The sequence below is a fragment of the Lissotriton vulgaris genome, chromosome 11 (assembly GCF_964263255.1).
Source record: "Lissotriton vulgaris chromosome 11, aLisVul1.2, whole genome shotgun sequence".
Classification (NCBI taxonomy): Eukaryota; Metazoa; Chordata; class Amphibia; order Caudata; family Salamandridae; genus Lissotriton; species Lissotriton vulgaris.
In genome coordinates, this window is record NC_141699.1 from 156,375,014 (window position 1) to 156,396,590 (window position 21,577).

General features: G+C 47.1%; 1 protein-coding gene across 1 annotated transcript in view; it reads right to left on the reverse strand.

The window, feature by feature from the left end:
* LOC147679441 (P2X purinoceptor 7-like) overlaps positions 1–21,577 on the reverse strand; it is a 317,897-nt gene that overhangs the window by 63,872 nt on the left and 232,448 nt on the right. Inside the window, exons 10-11 of the mRNA XM_086943009.1 lie at positions 6,141–6,206; positions 5,939–6,055 (exon numbers count right to left, since the gene is read on the reverse strand). Of these exons, the coding sequence (XP_086799135.1) occupies positions 5,939–6,055; positions 6,141–6,206 (183 nt within the window). The remainder of the gene's footprint in view (positions 1–5,938; positions 6,056–6,140; positions 6,207–21,577) is intronic.

Genomic DNA, 21,577 nt, shown 5'->3' on the forward strand with positions numbered 1-21,577 from the left:
TACACATTGCCTCCGAGTTTAGCCTTACTGCTCGTGCCAAGCTACCAGGGTGTGAGCAGGGGTTAAAATGGCGTGTGAATCCCTTGCCCTGAGTAGAATGGTGGTTTCTGCCTAGCTTTGGCGTCAGCCTTAGCCTACCAGAAATAGCCAATTCTAACATTGTTGGTTAGCGGTGCGGATTTGGACTTGTGTTTGCGCAGTGCCACAGCGACAACTGGCTACATTACAAAACTCTGCATTTTTTAGATAGTCACATGTTTGGGATTATTGTTTTTGATTTTAGTTTTCCCTCAAGAGTGTCATTTTCAAATGTGTTTCTGCGCTTTATGTTTAGTGGCAGATGAGAGAAATTGACAGGGCGGGTCGCCAGTAGAGGGGGAGGTTCCCATAGCTTAGGAATCCCTTGCTGGGTCCAGTGCCCAATCCCTGTTCCTTTTCCTGTGTGTGTAGATGGAAGAGAGGGAGTGTGGAGGAGAAATGACTAGCTCAGGAGGGTGGTTATCGCCTGAGTGTAGTGTGTGTGTCTGGATTCCCCAGTATGATAGGATCCAGTGGTGGCAGCTTAAATATGTCCAGTGCGTGTGAAGTCACATTCCCAGTTCCCAGAGTATGGTGCCTGGTGCTCAGTAAGAGGGGTACAGGTTGAGAGTCAGAGGCAGTGAGGAACTGTCTCACCAGTCTGGAGGGGGAGTGTGTGGATGAGTGGTGTCTTGAACTGGAGGAGTTGGTGGGAGTTTTTTTTAAGGAGCTTGCACGTGAGGTGTACCTCTGGTGGTGTGCAGGAGGTCCTGCAGAGGCACTGGACAAGAAGGTGGATGTCTGGCAGTGTGATAGATGTCTTGCAGAGGCATTAGGGAGTGATTGTAAAAGGAGTGGCTGGTGTATCTGATGATCCTGTGAAGGGGAAGAGGTTCATGTGTAACCCAGCTAGGTCCCAGTAGGATGGTAGGGGTGTAGGGGCTCACGCCCTGTCTCAGTGGAGGCGGAGTGAGTGTGGGACGGTGTGTTCCACGTTGGCCCGAAACCCTATACTCAGGGCCTGGAGGGTTCCCTAAGGGAGCGCCAGGTCAGGGGCCTAGGCTGTACATACAGGTCATTTGAGGAGGATCTTCCTGTATCTAGAGGACGGGGAGTGTCTGTAACCAGAACTCCGGCGGTCCTGGTGTTGGGCAGCACCACTCCTAGTGGAGGGTGCAGAAGTCCTGGCTCGCTGAGCATTTGACCGTCTAGAGTGCTTGCCCATTTGTGGGGCCTCTGGAGGTTGTTCCCCGAGGAGGGGGGAGGCCAGGTTCAGGTTCAGTCTGACCTGGAGGGAAGGGCATCTGTACTCAGTGTCCTGACCGGTTTTGGCTTCTAGGGGTACCGCTCCAAGGTGGGAGGGTGCAAAACTCTGGAAGGGGGTGCAGAGGGACGGTGTACTTCTGACCCCGGTGCAACCTGAGAGTTTAGATCCTAGGTTGGGAGATTAGGAAACTTCCAGGTCAAGAGGAATCTCTACCAAAGTGGATCAGCAGAAGAGACTGAGGGGGCTGCCCTTGCTGTGTGATCTGGGGCTCACCTGCAGTTTGTTGTTTCCACTAGGGTAGAGGAAAGGGGGCTTTGCTGTGTGCTGTGTCCCCCCACCTGCTTGAAAGGGGACTTTGCTGTGTGCTGTGTCCCCCCCCCCCCTGCTTGAAGAGGAACTGTGCTGTGTGCTTTGTACCTCAGAAGTGGAATAGTTTCCAGGTGGTAGACCAGTGATGGAGTGAGGTCCTGATCTGGTAGGAGAATTGTGTTCTGGTGAGGGCTTCCATGTGAGGGTGCGGAAACCCAGAAGTAGAGGTAGGGTGGGGCATTCTTGCCCGTGACCTCTGGTCAGCCTGAGGGTATGGTCCCTAGGTTGAAGGATCAGTGGTAGTTGTAGCTACACTGAGAGAGAGAGTGGAGAATGGCTATTGTGTGCCAGGGGTTACTGCCCCCCGCTCTGTGGATTGGTTAGGACCTGTGATATTTGGATGGCCTAGGGCCTGGTCCTGGCTGTGGATGACTAGTGAGTACCAGTGGGGTATCCTAGTTGTGTCAGATAGATCTTGTTTGGAGGAAACCATGTAGGTTCAGAGTGGCGAAAAACCGGAAGGTGTCCCTGCCGTGCCCATGTTTTGTCGCCCAAAGCAGGGAAGCCCATCAGTGGAGTGGTTGGTCTACCCTGCGTTTTGGCTGGAAGGGGGTTGTGTTGGACCCGGCCCTTTTGGCAGGTTCACCCCGAGACTTTTTGCTTTTTCCTAGCCTGTTTCTGGAACCTGGTGTTGGTGATTTTAGGCCTCTGCGCACTTTTTCACTGTGGTACAGTGTAAAGTGCTTGAGCTCTCTGTGTATGTGTGGTGAGTGACCTGCCCTCCCATAGGAATGAATGGGGAATATGTATGCCCATGGTAGTTCCTGATGTGTGGGGAGTGCAGGGGAGAGTTTGATATGTACGAACTTGTGAGAGTGAATGCTGCGTAATGATATATGCGGCATGAATGTGTCTAGTCTAGAAGTGCCACTTTTAGAGGTTGGCGTATTTGTGTAATTTGTGTCTGGCGTGTGATTGGCGGGTGAGCCTGGTCCAGTAGTGCCTGGGCCTGCTTGTGGATTGACTGTCTGGTTTGAGGGTGACAGGGGCTGGGGAGCCCCAGGAGGTTTTCTGAGTCAGCCCGTGGATGAAAGGCTGCATCTGCTGCCAGGGAAATGGGAGGAGATGGCACCTGGGAGTGACTAGGGCTGTGCCTGCCTGACCACAATGCTGGCTCCACCTCCCGCTGGGCGACTGTCACCTCTGTCCCTGACACTGAAGAGAGTTCCCTAAAACCAGTTCTAGCTGGTTCTCACACTGCCTGCACAAAGACTTCAAAGACTTTTCTCTGTATAAGAAGGGGCTGTGTCCCCTTCCAATTTGTTCTTGTTTTCTGACTTGAATCCTACCAGGGGTGTGCTGCTGCTTGGGCTCAGGGGAATCCCTGGGCCCTGCCCAGCCCCTGGACACCTGATGGACTTTCCTGGACTCCTCTTGGGGAACCCTCTGCCTTGCTTGGGCTGATGGGGGGGACATTGCTTTGCCCCCTTGAAATCTCTGGGACCTTTGGCAGCATGGAGAAGCTGCATTTTCCTTCAAGAGACCTTTTTTCTTGCCTTTACCCAGGTTTGTTGAAGCCTAAGCGCTTGGGAGCGCTTGACTGGTATTTATAGCGCCTGGGAGCGCTGTATATTATTTATAGCGCTGGGAGAGCGCTTTATTTGAACCCATTGCGAGCGTGGCGCCCTCACGCATTTTGCGTGAGGTTCGGCAGGTGCCTACCCTGCGACTTTGCCCGTTTATTTACTTATTTTACAAGTGCCCACCTCGCTTCTTAGTTTTATTTTAATAGCGAGGGTGCCCACCCCTCGTTGTGCTCCTTTATTCACCGCCGCGGCCCGAGATGTGTGTAATGGCCGCCGGAGAAGCTCGCCTCAAGAGCCGCGCAGCCATTGGTTGGCTGCGGGAGGCTCGTCCTTCGAGCAGCGTGGTGATTGGGCGGCGTCACGAGGGGCTTGTCCTTGAGCCGCGCTCGGATTGGCCGAAGAGCCGCCGTGTGTGAGGCGGCACGAAGGAAGAAGGCTGATGGTGCTCACGGGGCTCCCGTGAGGAGGAGGGAGAACCGGGAAGAGAGAACGAAGCGTGGCCTGCTGCTAGGGCTCCAGGGTGCTGAGGGAGCCCCGGAGAGAGAGAGAAGTCTGGCGCGAGGCTCCCCGGATGGAGGGAGAGCCCCGAGTGAGGAGAGCCGCCGATCGTCTGGCAAACCGGTGAGTGGGGCAGACGAAAGGGAGGGGTGCAGGGACACATTGTCGGTGTCCACCCCCCCCCCCAGTAGCGCAAGCTCACGCTCATTGTCAGTGTGAAGCCACAAGGGCTTCAAGGGCAGCCCCGGTTGGCAGTGGGTCGCCCCAACGCGTGTAGAGTCCTGAGAGGCTCCCTGCCCCTATTATTGTGTTGAGAGCCACGGAGGCTCTAGGGGAGCATATCCGATTTACGAGCCCAGCGAGGCTCGAGGGCCATTTTGTGCTTAGAGCCACGGAGGCTCTAGGGGGCACAGTTGTTTTGAGAGCCTGAGGGCTCCATGGAGACTATTTTGTTTAAGGGCCTGTTTGGCTCCAGCGTTTGGCCATTTTTAGTTAGAGGGGGCGTCGGGGCACATTGCCGGTGCCCGCCCTCTCCTGCCTGCGAGGAATGTGTTTTTTTAGAGCCTGTGTGGCTCCCACAGTGGGTGCATTTTGCGCCCAAGGGTCAGTGAGGAGCCTGTCGCAGTTTTGAAGTACCCACCTGCCCAGCAATTAGTGGGCAGCTGCACCGTTTAGGTCTTGGGATGTCCTCAGGTGCCCAGCAAGTAGTGGGCACCTGCTACGTTTAGGCTTGTGCTTGGACTGGCGCGGCTTGGCAGCGAGCCCTGACATTTGGACACAGGGCGTCTAAGCCCCAACAAGGCCAGTTGGCCTAGGGACTGCCACAGAGGGTGGCTTATGTAAGTTTTGCGCAATGTGGTTACCTGCTATGTTTAGGATGGTAATTGCCTACTGTGTGTTTTTGCGCTATTGAGTTATGTTCTGGCACCTCTGAATGTTTTTATGCATCATGTGTCTTCCTTGATTTTACACCTCTGAATGTTTTTATGCATTATGTGTCTTTCTTTCCCTGCGCTGCACCGCTGAATGTTTTAGGCGTCTTGTGTCTCCTAGCGCTGCACCTCTGAATGTGTTTGTGATTCATCATGGGCCTTGTTCTTAACACCGCTGAATGTGTAGGTTTATGCATCATGTGTTTCTCTTTACTACTCCTCTGAATGTATATTTATGCATCATGGGTAATGTGTTCTTTCCTAGACCCCTTAACGCTGTGTGATACTTAGGTGGTTGTCCTTACACCTCTGAATGTTTTAGGCATCATGTGTTTTCCTTTACTACTCCTCTGAATGTGTTTCATGCATCATGGGTAATGTGATCTTGTTTATACCCCTAAATGTATTTGATTCTTAGGTGGTTGTTCTTTTAGTACAGGTGGTCCTAGTGAGGTCCTGGTTCCTGTTACCAGTGGTTACTGGTTGTGTGCCATAGTTGCTAATTTGTGCTACTATGATTTTTATTCTTTATTATTCTTTATTCTAAAAGTGCTATTTCTGATTCTGACAGTGGCACATGTGGCCCTGTCTCCTGTAAATAATCCCTTGTGAATATTGCCCGTGCCAGTTGGCACCATGTATTTTGTGTGATACTATCTGATGCGTTTTTACAATACAAAAGTTATTTTATAATAATCTTGTGTGGAGTTCCTTTTGTGGTGTGCCTGGGATGTTGTTGCTGTTGTGTGCTGGCACAAATGCTTTACACATTGCCTCAGAGTTTAGCCTTACTGCTCGTGCCAAGCTACCAGAGGGTGAGCAGGGGTTATCTTGGCGTGTGACTCCCTTGCCCTGACTAGAATGGTGGTTTCTGCCTGGCTTTGGCGTCAGCCTTAGCCTACCAGAAATAGCCAGTTCTAACACTCCCCATCTCACAGGCTCTCTAGTAACTGCTGTTGGGCTGCTGCAATGGTTGGAACTGTAAGACTGTTACTAAGGGGTTTCTTGCTGTCTACTGCTGCCTGAAGTCGCTCCCTGAACTGCATGCCCAACACACCTCATTTGGGTGTGCGTGTGGATTAATGTATAGTGTTGTCTGGGCCCAAGACAGAATTGAAGGCAAGTGGTACTAGTTAAGGTATGGAAGCCAGACGCTTTTATGGCTCCATGTCTTTGTAAAGTGCTGTAGTGGAGTTTAGCAATAAACATCTATTGTTCAGCACCAAGATACCCTTCTGCATGGATGTATGCTTTACAAATACACGTAATGTTATAGAACAGATGTCATTGTTGTTTAGTCGTTTTATGGAGCAGTTTACGGTACTTACACTTCTTGGCCCAATCACAGACTCCAACTTCTTTCCCATATAGTACTTCTTGACCACGTTCCCTTGGCAGCAGGGGCAAACGTAAGTTGTGATCAGGAAATCGATGACCAGCACAGCCTGAATGAACGCAGAAAGGACTTTGCTGTAAAGACTTTCTAAAGAGTAAGCAGGGCTTGAAACATGCAGCGGCAACACCACTTACCAGTCCAAAGTAGGATAGAGCGGAGCCGATGTACACCACCAATTCAAAAATGTTAAACTTTCCACCCTGGAAAAAAACCAGCAAATACATTTTAGTGTAATAACTTGAATTTAAAAAAAAGGAAACAGCAGTTGTATTTTTGAAAGGCTTCAGTTGACTTTTGCCTTATTACACTTTGCCACAAGCCACTGCCGCCATGTTACAGTGGATTTTCTCTACATGAACGAAGTACACAGATTCCAGTAGGTAAATCGTCTCATCTTTACGAAGATAGTGGTCTCATCCTGGTGGGCCAACTCCATGCAAACAAAGCTTTTCTGGGTCTCACACTAAGTGGTGCCATCATATTCCAGGAAAACGTAATGTCCTTCCATTGCCGGTGAAGCATGCAAAGGGCTCCTCATCAAAGCACAGATCCTCTATTATGGTTCCACATATGTAGGTAAAGCGTATGTCAAACAAATACTAATAAACTAGGATGATATATAATCTTACTGAGTGACACAAAAACCGAATAAATTTTATTTGATGATGATGAATGGTCATGGTTTGCCCTGGTACACATTCTCACTTGGTACTCCTGCAGCAAACAGACACTGTGCACTTGCTGCAGCGCATACACTGACTTCATGTTCGCGCATGCATTGGAGAGACTGCAGCATTAAACAACGAAAAACTGTTTCTTTGCATACGCACTCTTGGTGTCCTTGGGAAGAAGGCCAAGGGCACCCCAACTAGGAGGGCTCTCTGTGACCGGGGAGCACACTAACTGTAGGAAGGTGGAATCTGACTATATGGTTACCCCAACTTTTTTCCTGGTGTTTTGCTGGTTTTCGACTTAGTTAGCCTGGAACCCTGCTATTCAGGACCCCAGACTATCTGCTTTCTCTATGAAATGGACTCCATGTACTTTAGGTACATACCAGATTGGTTACTGGGTCACCCTTGTGAACCCTTGTATAGTGTACCATAGGTACCCAGGGCATAGGTGTACCCTAGTCCTACCAGGGGCTGCAGCATGCATTGTGCCACCCCTGGTTTGCCTTCCAAACTGACACCACAGGTCTGATCACACAGCCTGGGTAAGGTGGCGTAATCACCCCTTACTTAGATATAGTATACCTATATCTACCTTTATATATAGACACATATACACCTATAAGCCACTCCTATCGTAGGCCTCGACAATTCTGGAGGCAGAGTGCTTGGTTTTATGTGAGAGGGTGCCCTAGCATGAGCTGAGCCCCACTGCAGCTTTCGGAACCATCTCCTTATAGCTGTTCTATGATAAAGCCAATACTTATACTCTTAAGTGCATTATAATCCTTGCGGTTAATGCTAACTTTGGTTTAGCTTTATCAAAACATGTTGTGTAAGGTGTCAAACACTTTGCTATACTACCCCTCGCCAATTCTGGCAGCGGGGATAGCATTCCACCCTTCTAGAGGGAAAAGACATGTAGCTTACTGCTTTATCCAGTTAAAGTTAAACAGAGCCTCAGCATCACAAAATGGATGCTGCTGCCACAGACACGAGTCTGACCTCCTGTTGCTGGACGAAACTCCAGCAGGGGAGGCCTGGACAATAGGTTTCCTGTCCAGGTAGGTGCCAGCACCTCCCCAGACAGGGGTTTTGTGTTTTGGGGCAGGGAGGGCTGCATTCAGTGAATGCATCTAGACACTGCCTGGGGCACACAAGGTGCTCCATGCATAGCCTGGTTCAAACCAGTTGCTTGGGCACTCCAGCCCCAGCTCTGGCGTGAAACTGGACAAAGGGAAAGGGGTGTAATTACCCCCTTCTCAGGTCCACCCACAGGAGGGACCTAGTCAGGTAATCCAGCCCCCATCCTTAGTATAAGTATAGGAGCTGTGTCCCCAGGACTTTAGATTATCCTGGACGAATCTTTGAAAGACATATCTTGGACCTTCGACATTCCATTCTGACTGGAAGACGGAAGACATCTCCCTTGTGGTCAAGGAGTGACCACCCTGTGCAAACAGGCACCAACAGCATCTTTGCCGGTCTGCAGTTTCAAGGCCCACATCGGAACCCAAAGACTCTGCGACAAAAGAACTGGACTTCCAGACTTCTCTGACCCCAACCCACATCCACAGCAAAGCTGAGACCCATGGCGGACACGAGAGACGTGGGACCGGACATCCTGCATTTTGCTACCTGCACTCCTTTCCTAAAGCCTCAGTAAGTTGTGCATTGGGTTATGAGTATCCCCAGCCCTGAGCACCATTTGCACCGAAGCTCAGGCCCCTGCCTTTGCATTTGAGCTTGACGCGTCTTCCAGGTTCCTTGCCCGTTGGCTAGTGAGCCCCCTGAAGACGCCATCTTGAAATTACTTTGCTTTTCTGGTTGCTCCAGGCTTGCTCCAGCTTCTCTGAAAAGGAGAAGCGTCACAGACCTTGCTGGTCTGCAACAGAGCCAATCTCGACATTCTGCGTGGGTTGCGGTTGCCAAGGCTTGTTGGGTCCAATCCGGATAACGACACCGCAGTCATCTAGATCCATCATGGGACAGCTTGAATCCAGCACTTGGTCATCGTCGATGCCTCCGTACCTCGTGGCTGAAGAGACAAACTCACCTTCTTCACCTTCAAGCACGCAACATCACCTGGTTCCTTCCTGGTCACAGACTCTGTCCCCTCTGCTTTCAGGTTCTTCACATCACCCGGACACTTTTCCTCTGGTCGCCTGCAGCACTTCTTTGCAGCTCTCCATAGAAAACGACAACAAAACCTGACACGAAAAGACACCTATGCACCCGGCTTCCCTGGGTGAGGTAACACGACTACTCCGGTGCTCCCGTGGGTCTTGACTCTGAAAGTGTCCTAGTTTAAAAGGGTTCCATCCTAGTCCATCCGGAAGTGTCCATAAATTGTAACTTTGTATCTCTTACGAACTTCATAGAAAGTCAATGGGAACCCGCACCTGTGTTTAGACACTGCATGCGGCTCCCGTGGGTCTCCTACTTCCTAACCTTTGGTTGTTTAGTGTAGCGCCAGCGATTCTACAAGCCCCAGGCCTGCTTTCTAACTCTCACGTGGTACTTATACCACTTTCTTAGTATATGGTTTGTGAGGCCCCTAGGGCGGACGGCGCTGAGGAGGCCAGGATCACCGCGTTGACCATGGATGTGGACCCTGGTGGACTGAGGCGACGGACGCAGACAGATCGGGGGCGTAGGAGAGGCCCGGCTTCGCACTGGTGAGTGGGGTGCGGGGGGACCCGGGCCCACGGATTGCGTAGGTGGGCCAAAGACGTTAGACCCACGACATGTCGGAGGGGCTACCACAGCGCAAATCGCAGTGGCTCCGACGGAGAGAAAGAGGATTGGGGAGGCCCTCCATGTCGCAAACTGAAGCACAGCGGCAGGGAGCGCTGGAGGCGGTTTCTGCTTTATCGGGAGAACAGATAATGCACTCTCCGGGAAGCACTGATTCGGAAAAGAACAAGGAACACTCGGACACTGAGAACTCTGAAGTGGATAGTGCACGAGTACCGCCGATCACGCCAGCGATGGCGGAGGGGATACTAGATCAATGACATATTGCAGCTGGGGCAGCTTACACGATGTAGCTGGGGATGCCGGGTGGCACTGAGGACGCAGATGATGAAGGGCTAGGAATAATGTTGAATGCGAAGCGGGGAGGTGGGACACCTTTGACCCAGCGGACTCGGGTCATGCTAGTTTTATTTGTTGCTGCTCATCGAGTTTTCAGGTGGCGATTGGGGGATAGGAATGTCTGAAGCATACACTTATTTGGGGTTATCGGGCGGGATGTGTATAGAGTATAGGCGGCACGCCGTCGGCGCTGAGCTCCCCTAGTTGCCCATAAGGCATGCCCTCAGAGATGACTGATGGGCTTAGAAGTGTGTTAATTGTTGCAATGGTTTGGATGGGGACTAGCTGTTCGGTTCCAGGTCCTGTTCTTGGGGGTTTGGGTTCAGGGGGTCACTGGTGTGGTTTCTGTAACAGGAATTGAGATGAGGCCATTACACATTAGCGATGGGGGCTGTAGCTGATTTACGTTGCATCGCCTGGAATGTGAGGGGGCTTCACACAATGACACGACGCCACAAGGTCCATGCTTACTTGGTCAGAAGAGGGATCCACATAGCGCTGCTGCAAGAGACTCACCTTACTTAGGCGGAGGGTATAGCTTTACAACGGAGATGGAGAGGTCAGGTATTTAACACCACATATTCAGCGTTCACACGGGGTGCATTGATATGAGTCAGGGCTGGAGTCTCTTTTCAGGTGATGAGGCAGACGATAGACCCGGAGGGTAGATTTGTAGCAATAGAAGGCAAGCTCCGGGGTAGGGAAATAGGTCTATGTAGCATCTATGCGCCGAATACTGACAAACCGCGTTTCTTGGAACGTTTGACAGGCACGTTGGCCCATTACCTCGCGGGCTTTGTGGTGCTGGGGGGGATTTTAATTCTATAACGGATCTAACTCTAGATAGGTCGTATCCCCGGCTAGTGGACTCGTCTAAATGCAGGGTGGACTGGCAGAATAGATGGGACTTAGTGGACGTGTGGCGTACGCACCACCCACTGGACCGGGACTATTCATACTTCTCGGCGATGCACGATCTGCATGTCCGACTAGATGCAATATTGTGCTCGCCATCGGTTGTGCCCTCTGTAGTGCATACTGAATATCTCACCAGGACCCATTGCTGTTTACTATGCATTGGATGACGGCGGTGTCGACTGTCCCCACCTGGCGCTTACGACCTGAGACACTAGAAGACCCAATCTTTCAGAGAGAGGTGAGCGAGGGGATTACACACTACTTTATTGAGAATGCAGGCACGGATCCACAAGGGCTTTGGAATGGGATGCCTTCAAGGTAGTCATACGGGGGCTCTGTATCAGTAAATATGTAGGATTGCGCAAAGTACTATTACAGGATGTAGAGCGGGCCGAGAGTAGACTGAGGAAGGCGGAACTAGCACGACCGGAGTACCTCGAGGAAGTCATGGCAGCGAAAGAGGAGGTTGTGGTGGAGATGGAGATTGCGTTGCTTTGACCATAAAAACTATGTCACGAAATCGCATGCGGAAGGACACAAGGTGGGGACACTGCTGGCTTGGCTGGCCAACTTGACAAAAAGGGGCTCACCCATACTGGCGCTAGAGGACGATGAGGGGGAGGCAGTTTATACCCAGAGCGAGATTCTACATCGATTCTTGCAGTATTATAAGACGCTATATGAAAGTTCGTTGGTGGCAGTGGATCTCGAGATCGACTCCTTTCTGGACGAGATAACACTCCCAGTGCTAGAAGAGGAGCAAGCGAAATGCCTAGGCCAGGATATAAAACTGGAGGAAATTAGGAGTGCTATCAAGCATATGGCCCGCAATAAAACACCGGGGGTGGACGGGTTACTGATCAAGTTCTACTGGAAGTATATAGACTTACTGGCCCGAGGCTATTAGAGGTTTACAAAGAGGCGAGAGAAATGGGACAACTCCCTGCCTCCATGCGAGAGGCACTTGTGATCCCGTTTTTGAAGACTGGCCGAGTGGGGACGGACATGGCCTCCTATCGTCCATTGACAATGCTAACTGTAGATTATAACATTTTGAGCAGGATTTTGGCGACTTGCCTCCTGCAGCATATGACCACGCTGATCCATGAGGATCAGGCTGGGTTTACCCCGACTAGGAACACATCCTTTAATGTCCGGAGGTTAATACGGATATTGGAGGAGGAGCAGCTGGGAACGAGACAGCCTGTGGTGCTGTCAATGGACATCGAGAAAGCCTTTGACAGTTTGGAGTGGTTGTATCTCTATAAGACGTTAGGACGCTTTGGAGTCGGAACTGACTTTGTGACTTGGACGAAAGTACTTTACACATCAGCAGTGGCTAGGGTGCGGGTTGGATCATTGATATCCTCTCAGTAACCCATGGCCCGTGGGACAAGACAGGGGTGCTCGCTCTCCCCTTTACTGTTTGCTCTAGCTATAGAACCGTTGGCAGCGAGAGCCCGAATGGGAGAGAAATATGATGACCTGTGCTGTAGGGGAGATCAGCAGTATATTTTGCTGTACGCTGATGACCTGCTGATGTTCCTGGAGGATGCAGAGGGAGCACTGGAGGGGGCAGCGCGTTTGCTCTTGGAATTTGGAGATATATCAGGCCGGCGGGTGAATTGGTCAAAAACATGTCTGTCTGTTTCCGACAAGACCTGGAGAGCCTCCACCCACTATGTTTAGGGGAGTGCGATGGGAACTGACTTGCCTGACATATTTAGGGGTGCATATATATCATAGTGCCATTGATATATTGAAGGGGAATATTGGGAGATGCGTGAAGGCATTGAAGGGCAGTGTGGCCTTTTGGGCTGCGCTCCCACTGTCTGTGACACCTAGGCTGCTATATTTTTTTAGGACGCTACCTGTATGGGTGCCTTGTTCAGTATTTAAATTGTTGAAATCAATGATAGTGGGGTTCTTGTGGGGATCAGGCAGACGTAGAGTAGCGCAGGTGACGCTGATTAGACCGAAGGCGGAGGGCGGACTAGCGCTCCCTGATTTTGAATTGTATTACTTGGCGGCCCAACTACAGATATTAACACAAGCAATGGCAAGGGAGTTTAGGGGCCCGAGCACCTGAGAGGTAGGGGGATACAACGCTATGTCCTCTCCTTTATAGTCATGCAGCAAAGGCTGGACCTTAGGGACCTCTCTCTGGAGGAAAAGACACAGACTGTGCTGGAATCGTTCCCAGCGTAAGGCGGGGGTTATCCATCCATATGCGCCCGAAATCCCGTTGGGGATGGTCACTGCGCTACCCCACGGAAGTGATTGGACGTCCTTGCAGGTTTGGGAACAGGAGGGAATTCAGGTACTTGGAGATCTCTATGAAGACGGGGTACTGTTGCCTTATCAGGCGTTACAAGAATGGTATGATCTGCCTAGAGGAGGGTTTCTGGTCCACGCCGCGCTGGTAGGTACGTTACAAGCACATTGGAAGGAAGGGCTTGTTGAACCCAGAACGACAATGGCGTGTCAATACACAATGATGGCAGCTGGGACTTTTAAGGCGGTTACATGCCTTTACTCTAGAATGCTGAATGAAGGGCTGACGCCCCTGGTCACCTTGAAAGCTAAGTGGGAGGCAGACATAGAGAAACCGAAACCGGAAGCAGCCTGGGCACAAATACTGCGCAGGGCTTGGGAAAGCACAAGAAATGCAAGATTCCAGCTGGTGCATTTTTTTTATACTCCATAGGGCGTATCTGACCCCAGGGAAAATTAGGAAGTATTTTAAAGTGGAAGAGGCAGCGTGCCCCCGATGTGCGAATGAAGGGGTAGAGCTTGAACATATGTTGTGGTCATGCCCTAAATTAAGAGACTAGTGGGTAGAAGTGGGGAACACACTGAACACGCTTACGGAGCGACAGCTGACTTTAGACATAGCCACATGTATACTGCACTGGTTTCCCCACACATCTAAAACCAAGGTGATAACCAAATTTGTAGACATGGGGTTAATACTAGCAAAGAGGGAAATAACAAGGCATTGGAAGGCAAAAGAAGGTCCTACGGGTGGGAAGTGGAAGGCTGAGTTTTTTAAATGGGCAGGAAGCAAGAGTGTGCTTAGATATCAACAGGCGAGACGGCTTAATAATGAAAAGATGCTAGAGTCAGCAAACGCATGGGAAACATTGGTACAGGCGTTACTGGAGTAATGGACGGAGGCAGAGTGAGCGGAGGGTTCTGAGCTAGGTGGGGGTCCCCTGGTAATACAGGTGCAAGGAGGGATATTGTCAGTTGAGGCTGCTCTGTCACACACAATGGACTGTAATGAGTGCAGTAACCCACACCGGTGAGGAGGGAGGGGGAGGGGGGTTTATAACACAGATTCATTTTAATTGTTATTTAGGTTTGGCAATTTAAGGGCTGTAGTATGACCATGTGTCACTCGTCAGTACCATATGCTATGATATTAATATTGCATGGATTATAGGTGGCAAGGGGGGAGTAGATTCTTGAGGGGTTGATTCATGTTGATGACTCATGACAATGGTCAAGTGTATGATGAATATATAAAACCAATAAAATATGTTTAAAAAAATGGTTTGTGAGGCCCCTAGGGCATAACGTATACTGTGCAACTTATCGTATATTGACTGTGCGACTTGTATTTTGACCTATGACCTCATAAAGAGTGCAGAGGGGTTGTGTTTAGATTAAATACATATATATTTGATATATACCTTGGGTGGTGTCCTTTCATTTGGTATTCAAGGAGTTATATATGGTAAAACAACTTGTTTAACTCGCCTCCTGAAGTCTTAACTTGCCTCCTGAATGAAGTCTTTGCCTGAAGACTGCTGGTTCATGCTACCACTAGGATAGCTTTCTATAAGGTTGACTTTACAACCATCATCAATAAGGGTCGATTAGACTGGTGCAAGGTGCCCACTAGAACTAGTGGACATCATACGCCAGGCTAACTTCTCACACTAACTGTGTGCCACTTCATAGGTGGACTGTTTCTGTAATATGGCACAGGCACACAGACAACAGCTTTTCCTCATATGGATGGGGGGCACACCCATGCTTAGTAGCACCCTCTTTACGTCAATTGGGTGCTACATGTGTGCACATTCAATGGGTATTAAAGAGATTATTCCCTCTTTATCTATTTGGCAAGCACTTCAACAGACAGTACATAGTCCGGTAAGTAGAATAAGTAGAACGAAGACAAATTAGATTATTTTCATTAATTTTTTAAAGAGTTAGGATTACTTCTTCAAACTCATCTAACAATTGTTAAAATATAGTAACAATCAAAGTAAACTTATTGCAATGCAAATTATAAAATAAAATTTAAATTACAATAATTGATGGTTACATTTAAATAATTAAAAATGGAGGTTAATTAAATTAGTTTAATTAAAAGCTGCAGGTTTCATGATCTAAACTAATTGTAGTTCTGCTTCTATGTGCATGGTCAGTCCAGGTTTCGCTTTTGCTAAATCTGATTGGCCTAGCTTATACTTCTGCAATACAGGCTCCCATGCTCATAACTTTTATATATTTAGGTGTTCTTATAATAATGTTTATATGGTATCTAAGTGTTCTTATATTATGGATAATGTGGGTCTAAAGGAACGTGGAATCTGAAGGGGTCACTGTGATTATTAGTTTACTGGCAATTGCATGAGGAGACGCTTCATTATATGATGTACCTAATGTGTTTGATTAAAATATGTGATTTATTTTAATCTGTGGCCATCATTTTCGCCCTGGACACGAGATTTCAGAGTGGCGATGAATGGAGAAATCAAAAGAGAGTGCGCACTTCAATTAGGTGCACGGTGGCTCACGCTGTGGTCTCACTAATTTCAATTGATGGGAGGTCAAGAAACATTGAGGCATAAGAGGAAAATAAGACCTTTGTTAGAAGGTACATTGGGATGTGTGTCAGACAGCTGGGTCCATGCAGGTAACAGCGGTGGAGCACATGGGGAGGGGGATTTCAAGTGACGTTGGCAAGGGAAAATTAAATAATTAATTTTCCCTCGAAATCCAACGCAGTCCCACCGCCCCACCGCTGTTACCTGCACAGACCACAGCTGGTGTCAGGCGAAACAGATCAAGCAAAACCGTGAACCTATTTGTTTTGCTCATTGTGACTTAGAGCAGCAGTGTTGCCTGCGCAACCTCAAACTACCATTTCTGGTCATACGTTCACCCGACCCAGAGTGAAGATCCTCTCAGCCCCTCTCCCCCCCCATCAGTGAGAGGAGATCCACGGTCACTGCTTAGGGGCCGGTCAGCCTGCCTGAAACCAGCATGCGTTTCAACACGACTTAGCACAAGGCTCCACCTTGTTCAGCATCTGCACTCCACTCCATTAAAGCAACAGCAATTTTAGAACGGCTTGGAAAACTTTACTGATGTAGTATAGGAAACCTTTAAGACTATAAAAGCAAGCAGGGAAATATTCTTAGCTATATAAGCGAGCAACAGTATTAAGGAACAAGAACCCATGTTATAATAAGAGTAGGTAATGGTAAAGCAACTCATAAGACTGAAAAAATGCACACATACTTTAAAATATGTGTTTCTTTTGATTGCCATGGATGGGACAAGTGCATCTGTGATATATTTACAGACACCTGAAAATCCCTGTTTGGAGTGGATGTTCAATCCTACTCATCCTAAACAGGTTTTGGGTATGAAGATCCCATACCTACAATAAAAGAGGGAAATGAATGTAATAAAGATTTAAAGAAAAAAACGGCTTTATACTTTCTGCTAAAGGTTTGGTACACAAAATTATTGTCAAAGGTGGTATCCAAACCAAAATTCAAAAGGTGCGTTGCTGCTCCGGAGTGGACGTTAGTGCGATGGGGGTTATAGTTCTTCTGTTAATTACTTGTTTGTATTGCTCTCCATTTTTCCTTGCTTTGCTCATGTAAACAGTCAGTCAGAACGATGTACGTTTCTTATGCAGAAGTTTCTGGGGTACAGAGCTCTGCTCTATATGTGCTATTTGACAAATAAAATCTGTTTTAAGAAAAAAAATTCATAAGTTGCCGAATGTACTCCTATCTGAGAGGAACGATTTGAAAGAAGAACTGTAAAAGTTATGCTGGGAAGGACATTCAGAACAAAGTCCTCGGAATAGTTGTCTCCTGTCATTTTAGCACAAAAGCCAAATGAGAAACAGAGACTTTATAACAACTTGAGAGATCTGAACGAATATGTGTGGTTGAACAGTTATCCATTGTCCAACAATGGAAAACTAATGATGGCAATTTGGGCTACTGAACTTCTTTCTACCTTGGATCTAACATCATCTTATCACCAAATTGCACACTGCATGATGAATCAAAACCTTTACCACACTTCATAATGCAAGAAGGTGTGTTTCAATACAAATGGGTGACATTTGGGTTGGTAACAGCATCCAACCAGGAGCTGATCCCTTAACTTTAGTTAACTATAGACCCATTTCCCTCCTTCCTTTTTTTTCTAAGCTTCTGGAGGGTCATGTCTCCAAATGTCTTTCCAATTTCATTGAAAGCTCTGAATACTTGGAACCAAACCAAGCAGGATTTCGGCCAGGTCACTCCACCGAAACTGTCATTCTGGCCGTTCAAGACACATTAAGATCTAATGCTGACAAAGGCATCCACCAGGCCCTGGTGCTCCTTGATTTGTCGGCCGCGTTCGACACGGTTGACTATAACATCTTGATCAACCGTGTCGAACAGGCTGGCCTCAGGGGACCCGCTCGGAATTGGATTGCCTCATTTATCACAAACCGCACACAATCGGTGCGTTTGGGATCATATACAGCCCCCAAGATGTCATCGACCTGTGGTGTCCCCCAAGGTTCATCACTTTCCCCCTTATTATTTAACCTTTATCTTCGTCCACTGATTTACTCCTTAAAAAATTACAACTTAACCCTATTTAATTATGCTGATGATCTTCAGCTGATCATCCCTCTAAACTCCCCAAACTCCGCAACCGAATGCTCAGCCAAAATGTCACACATACAAAAGTGGATGACCTATAACCATCTTAAACTGAACCCAGGCAAGACAGAATTGATCTTGCCTGGGGAAAGTGGACTGAGCTGGGGGCAACTGTGCTGGCCAACAGACATGGGATCCCCCCCTACAAAGACCCAATCGGTAAAAAGCTTGGGGATTACACTCAATGAGGATCTATCCCTCAAAGGACAGGTGGCAACGGTAGTCTCTGCTAGTTTCTACCAACTCAGGAAGATTAGAAAGATTGCCCATCTATTAACACACTCTGCTCTCATTCAAGTGGTGATTGCCCTTGTCCTCTCCCGGTTAGATTTTTCAAACAGTCTTTATTTAGGTCTTCCGGTGGGACTACTAAAACGCTTACAGATTGTCCAAAACCAGGCGGCAAGACTGATTTGGAAACAACCAAAGTGGCAATCAATCAGAGCTGGGCTAGAAAAACTTCACTGGCTGCCAGTGGCCCAGCGGATTGCCTTCAAAGCAGGATGTATCACCTTTAGGGCGCTCCATGACTTTGGCCCTAGATTTATCAGGCAATCTATTACCAACTACACACCCTCGCGCAACCTACGTTCTAAACATCTACTTCTTGTAAACGTTTCCTCATTTAAAAAAAAACGCCAGGGTGGCAGCTGTTTTCACCACCTGGCTGCCTCCTTTTGGAATGCTCTCCCCCTTCATATCAGACAGAGCAAGGATCTATTGACGTTCCGAAAATCTTTAAAAACTTGGCTATTCCAACAGGCTTATGCTTAAGAATGGTGTTGCTGTCTTGACTCTATAGCGCCAAGAAACTCAAGGGTGTACGTGCGCTCAATAAATGACTATTAAGATAAGATAAGATAAAACGTATATCAGAGGGCAATGTATCAGTTGTTGAAGAACACAGACAGTACCACATATTTTTAATACACTATTTCGTTTTTCCGAGCTATGCATGATAAACTTGATGTAGTTTTTCAAAGTGTTATCCATTTTAGAGGACAGTGGTTTGCCCATAACTAAGGAGAAATGTAACATCAGTGCAAAAAGTGCTGCTTATAGAAGTTGGCAGGGTATGCTCAGACGTGAGTCCCTTGGTCTCTTTGCCACTGGATTCAAGCAAGCCCGGCTGAAGACTGCTGTAATGCCAGAAACCTGTCCTGGGAAGCTTGATTCCGGTCCAGGGAAGACATGGCTTGGCAGATCGGGCTGGACTGTTGCCATGAGGCACAGGGTCAGACTGATTTGCATATGGCCATGTCTGAACTGGGGTGGCGGAGTGAGCTAAAGAACGGTGATGGATTAAACCCAGATCAGTTGACTGGGGGGGGGAGTGTTTGCATTGTCAATGCTCCGTCCATCATCCCGTTTGGTTTTGCTTATAGAAGTTACAGCATTAGTGTGAATGGTGTAGCCATCATTAAAGGTTTTGATGTTGCCCATCAAGAATGCTCCAGACCTCAAAGATAAGGATCAGTTAAAAAAAATCTTGTGTGGTTGAATATTATTCAAAATTCATACTAATGTTAACTGATATGACTGTGAATATATGCGCCTTGTGGAAGAAAGACACCCAGTATCAGTGGAGTGACAAATATGATATTGAATTTGAGAAACTAAAGCACCAGCTTTACAACCGTTTAACCAATTATCATGACTGATGTTAGTAATGTTGGTTTGGGGCAGTTTTCTTATAAGAACATATGAGGCTAATAGAAACTATAGTGTTTGCATCCCTACCTTTAGGGGGTGTATAATTGAATTACTTGACAATAGAAAAGGAGCATTGGTGTGGTGCTGGGGAATTGAATATTTCTGCCAGCATGTCTGGGGGATGGTGTTTGCTGTGCAAACTGACCATCAACTGTTGGTGGGTTTATTTTCTACAAAAAGAGAGGAAGAGCTACTCCTCGACCAGCAAGGCAGTTGTCCAATACAAGAATATAATTTCAAATTAGAATATGTTTGAGGAGTGAGAAATATGATCGCTGATAGTTAAGTCATGACTTATGGGGTCAAGGTAAACTGGAAATCCTAACTAATTCAACAACATGCATTTACAAGTGATGAATTCAGAGAAGCACTAAGTCCGCACTTAAATATAGCAAGTTGGATATTTAAAGTCTTGTATAGTAGGAATTCCCTATGAAATAATCCAAATGACACCTAAAAGGTGACAAAAAACGGTTAACTGTAAAAATAGAACAAAGTAAGCAGCTGTTCTTTCCAAAGGAATGATGATGATGATGAATTACTTTGTTCATTTTTATCAAACCTATTTTAAATTTGCCAAAGTAATATAATGTGAAATGATGTCATTTGGGAAACAATTTTACTGTGAACGGATAATTTTTTGGCAAATGCAATTATTTTAAAGTAACATCTCAGTGCCTGAGGTTTGTGGAATTGAAATAGTCAATATCTCTGAAATTGTGAAAGACATTTACAGCATTCTTTTGTTTTCTTTTGTTACTAGAATTGGAATCAAACTATTATTTCTAAACTTAGATTACTTTCTTGATGTAATTGCCCTGAGGAAGCAACCAATTTAAGTTGCAAAACATATGTTGGCATTGGCAGGAACTGTATTTGGTTCAGAAGTAATTCAATAATACACAAATAGTTAAATAAGTGTAAAAACATATTCTTCAGTAGTAAAACATTTTTAGTGCCTCCTAGTAATTTGTTTACATTTCAGGTAGCATGGGTAATCCGAATACAAATACTGCCTTCCCCAGCGAGAACTAGTGTGCCGGTCCATCACAAAGAAATTCCTCCATAGTTTTTAGAGAATGCATGCTGAAAATGTGAGTTTCACCCACAAGTTGCAGGTTTGAATATTCACAGTGCTGGTCCGGACTTCTTGATTTCAAATTTAATGAAACTGACAACCATTTTTATGGGTGGGTGGAAGCAGGTTTCCATGCCAACTGTTCAATGCATGTAAAATAAATGATTCTTTTTTAGATGGTGGGAGAACTTCATGACACTGAATCGCTGAGATTTTCACTTTTACATTAAGCAAGGCCGTCTCTCACACTCCAAGGTGCTGTGCAAGGTTGAGCGCCTTGGATGTTACACTGCGATAGCGGCACCGAAAGACACCAGTTAATTGGCACTTTATAAATAGATTTTGCATACCGTTCCTAAAACATGCATTTTGCAAACAAATAAGATTTTCTATTTCCCTTTTTTACACTTCACGGCTCACAGGCAGTGCTGTGCTGGACGGCAAAAATAGTTACTTTGTGTTTTCCACTGAAAGGAAGCACTATTTAGTAATTGGGACAGAAACCGTTTGAAAGCCCATAATGTTGGCTTTTTTGTTTTGAAAGTTTTAGCGTTTTTACAGTTGCACTATCCATATCTACTTGTACAGCACTGTAAATGCTCATACTAGCATTGGCGCTAGCCTACATTTTGACACGAAACAGTGCACTATTGGGTATTCCCTGCCAACATAACAGGATATTCACCAAGTAAGGTGCTTGCAAGAGTTGAGGAGATGAACTGCTCAATTGATCCAAATCAAAGTGGTCCTAGTTTATCCTACTTGTGGGCATCATGTCAAATTCCACAATAAGAATAAGGTTCTCTGGTTAATATTTGGCTCGAGGTCATCAACTTGAACTCCGATGCATTTACATCAGATCAGAAGTTGGAAATAAAGCAGTGAATGTACTGGAAATCAGAGCCATATTCTCATCTCTGCCACTATTAAAATTGCAATTAAAGTTCTCAATTTTAAAGAAGACTTGTAATCGCTTGACGGATTCCACCACCCTCTGAACATACCCAGGCAACCCCTTCCTGGTCTGAATGATAAATAGAATGATAGGGTGTCCCAAATATACTCGAATGAAATATTAGGCCAAGATATCTTGCAGGGGAAATGGGCCAACATATTTGCAC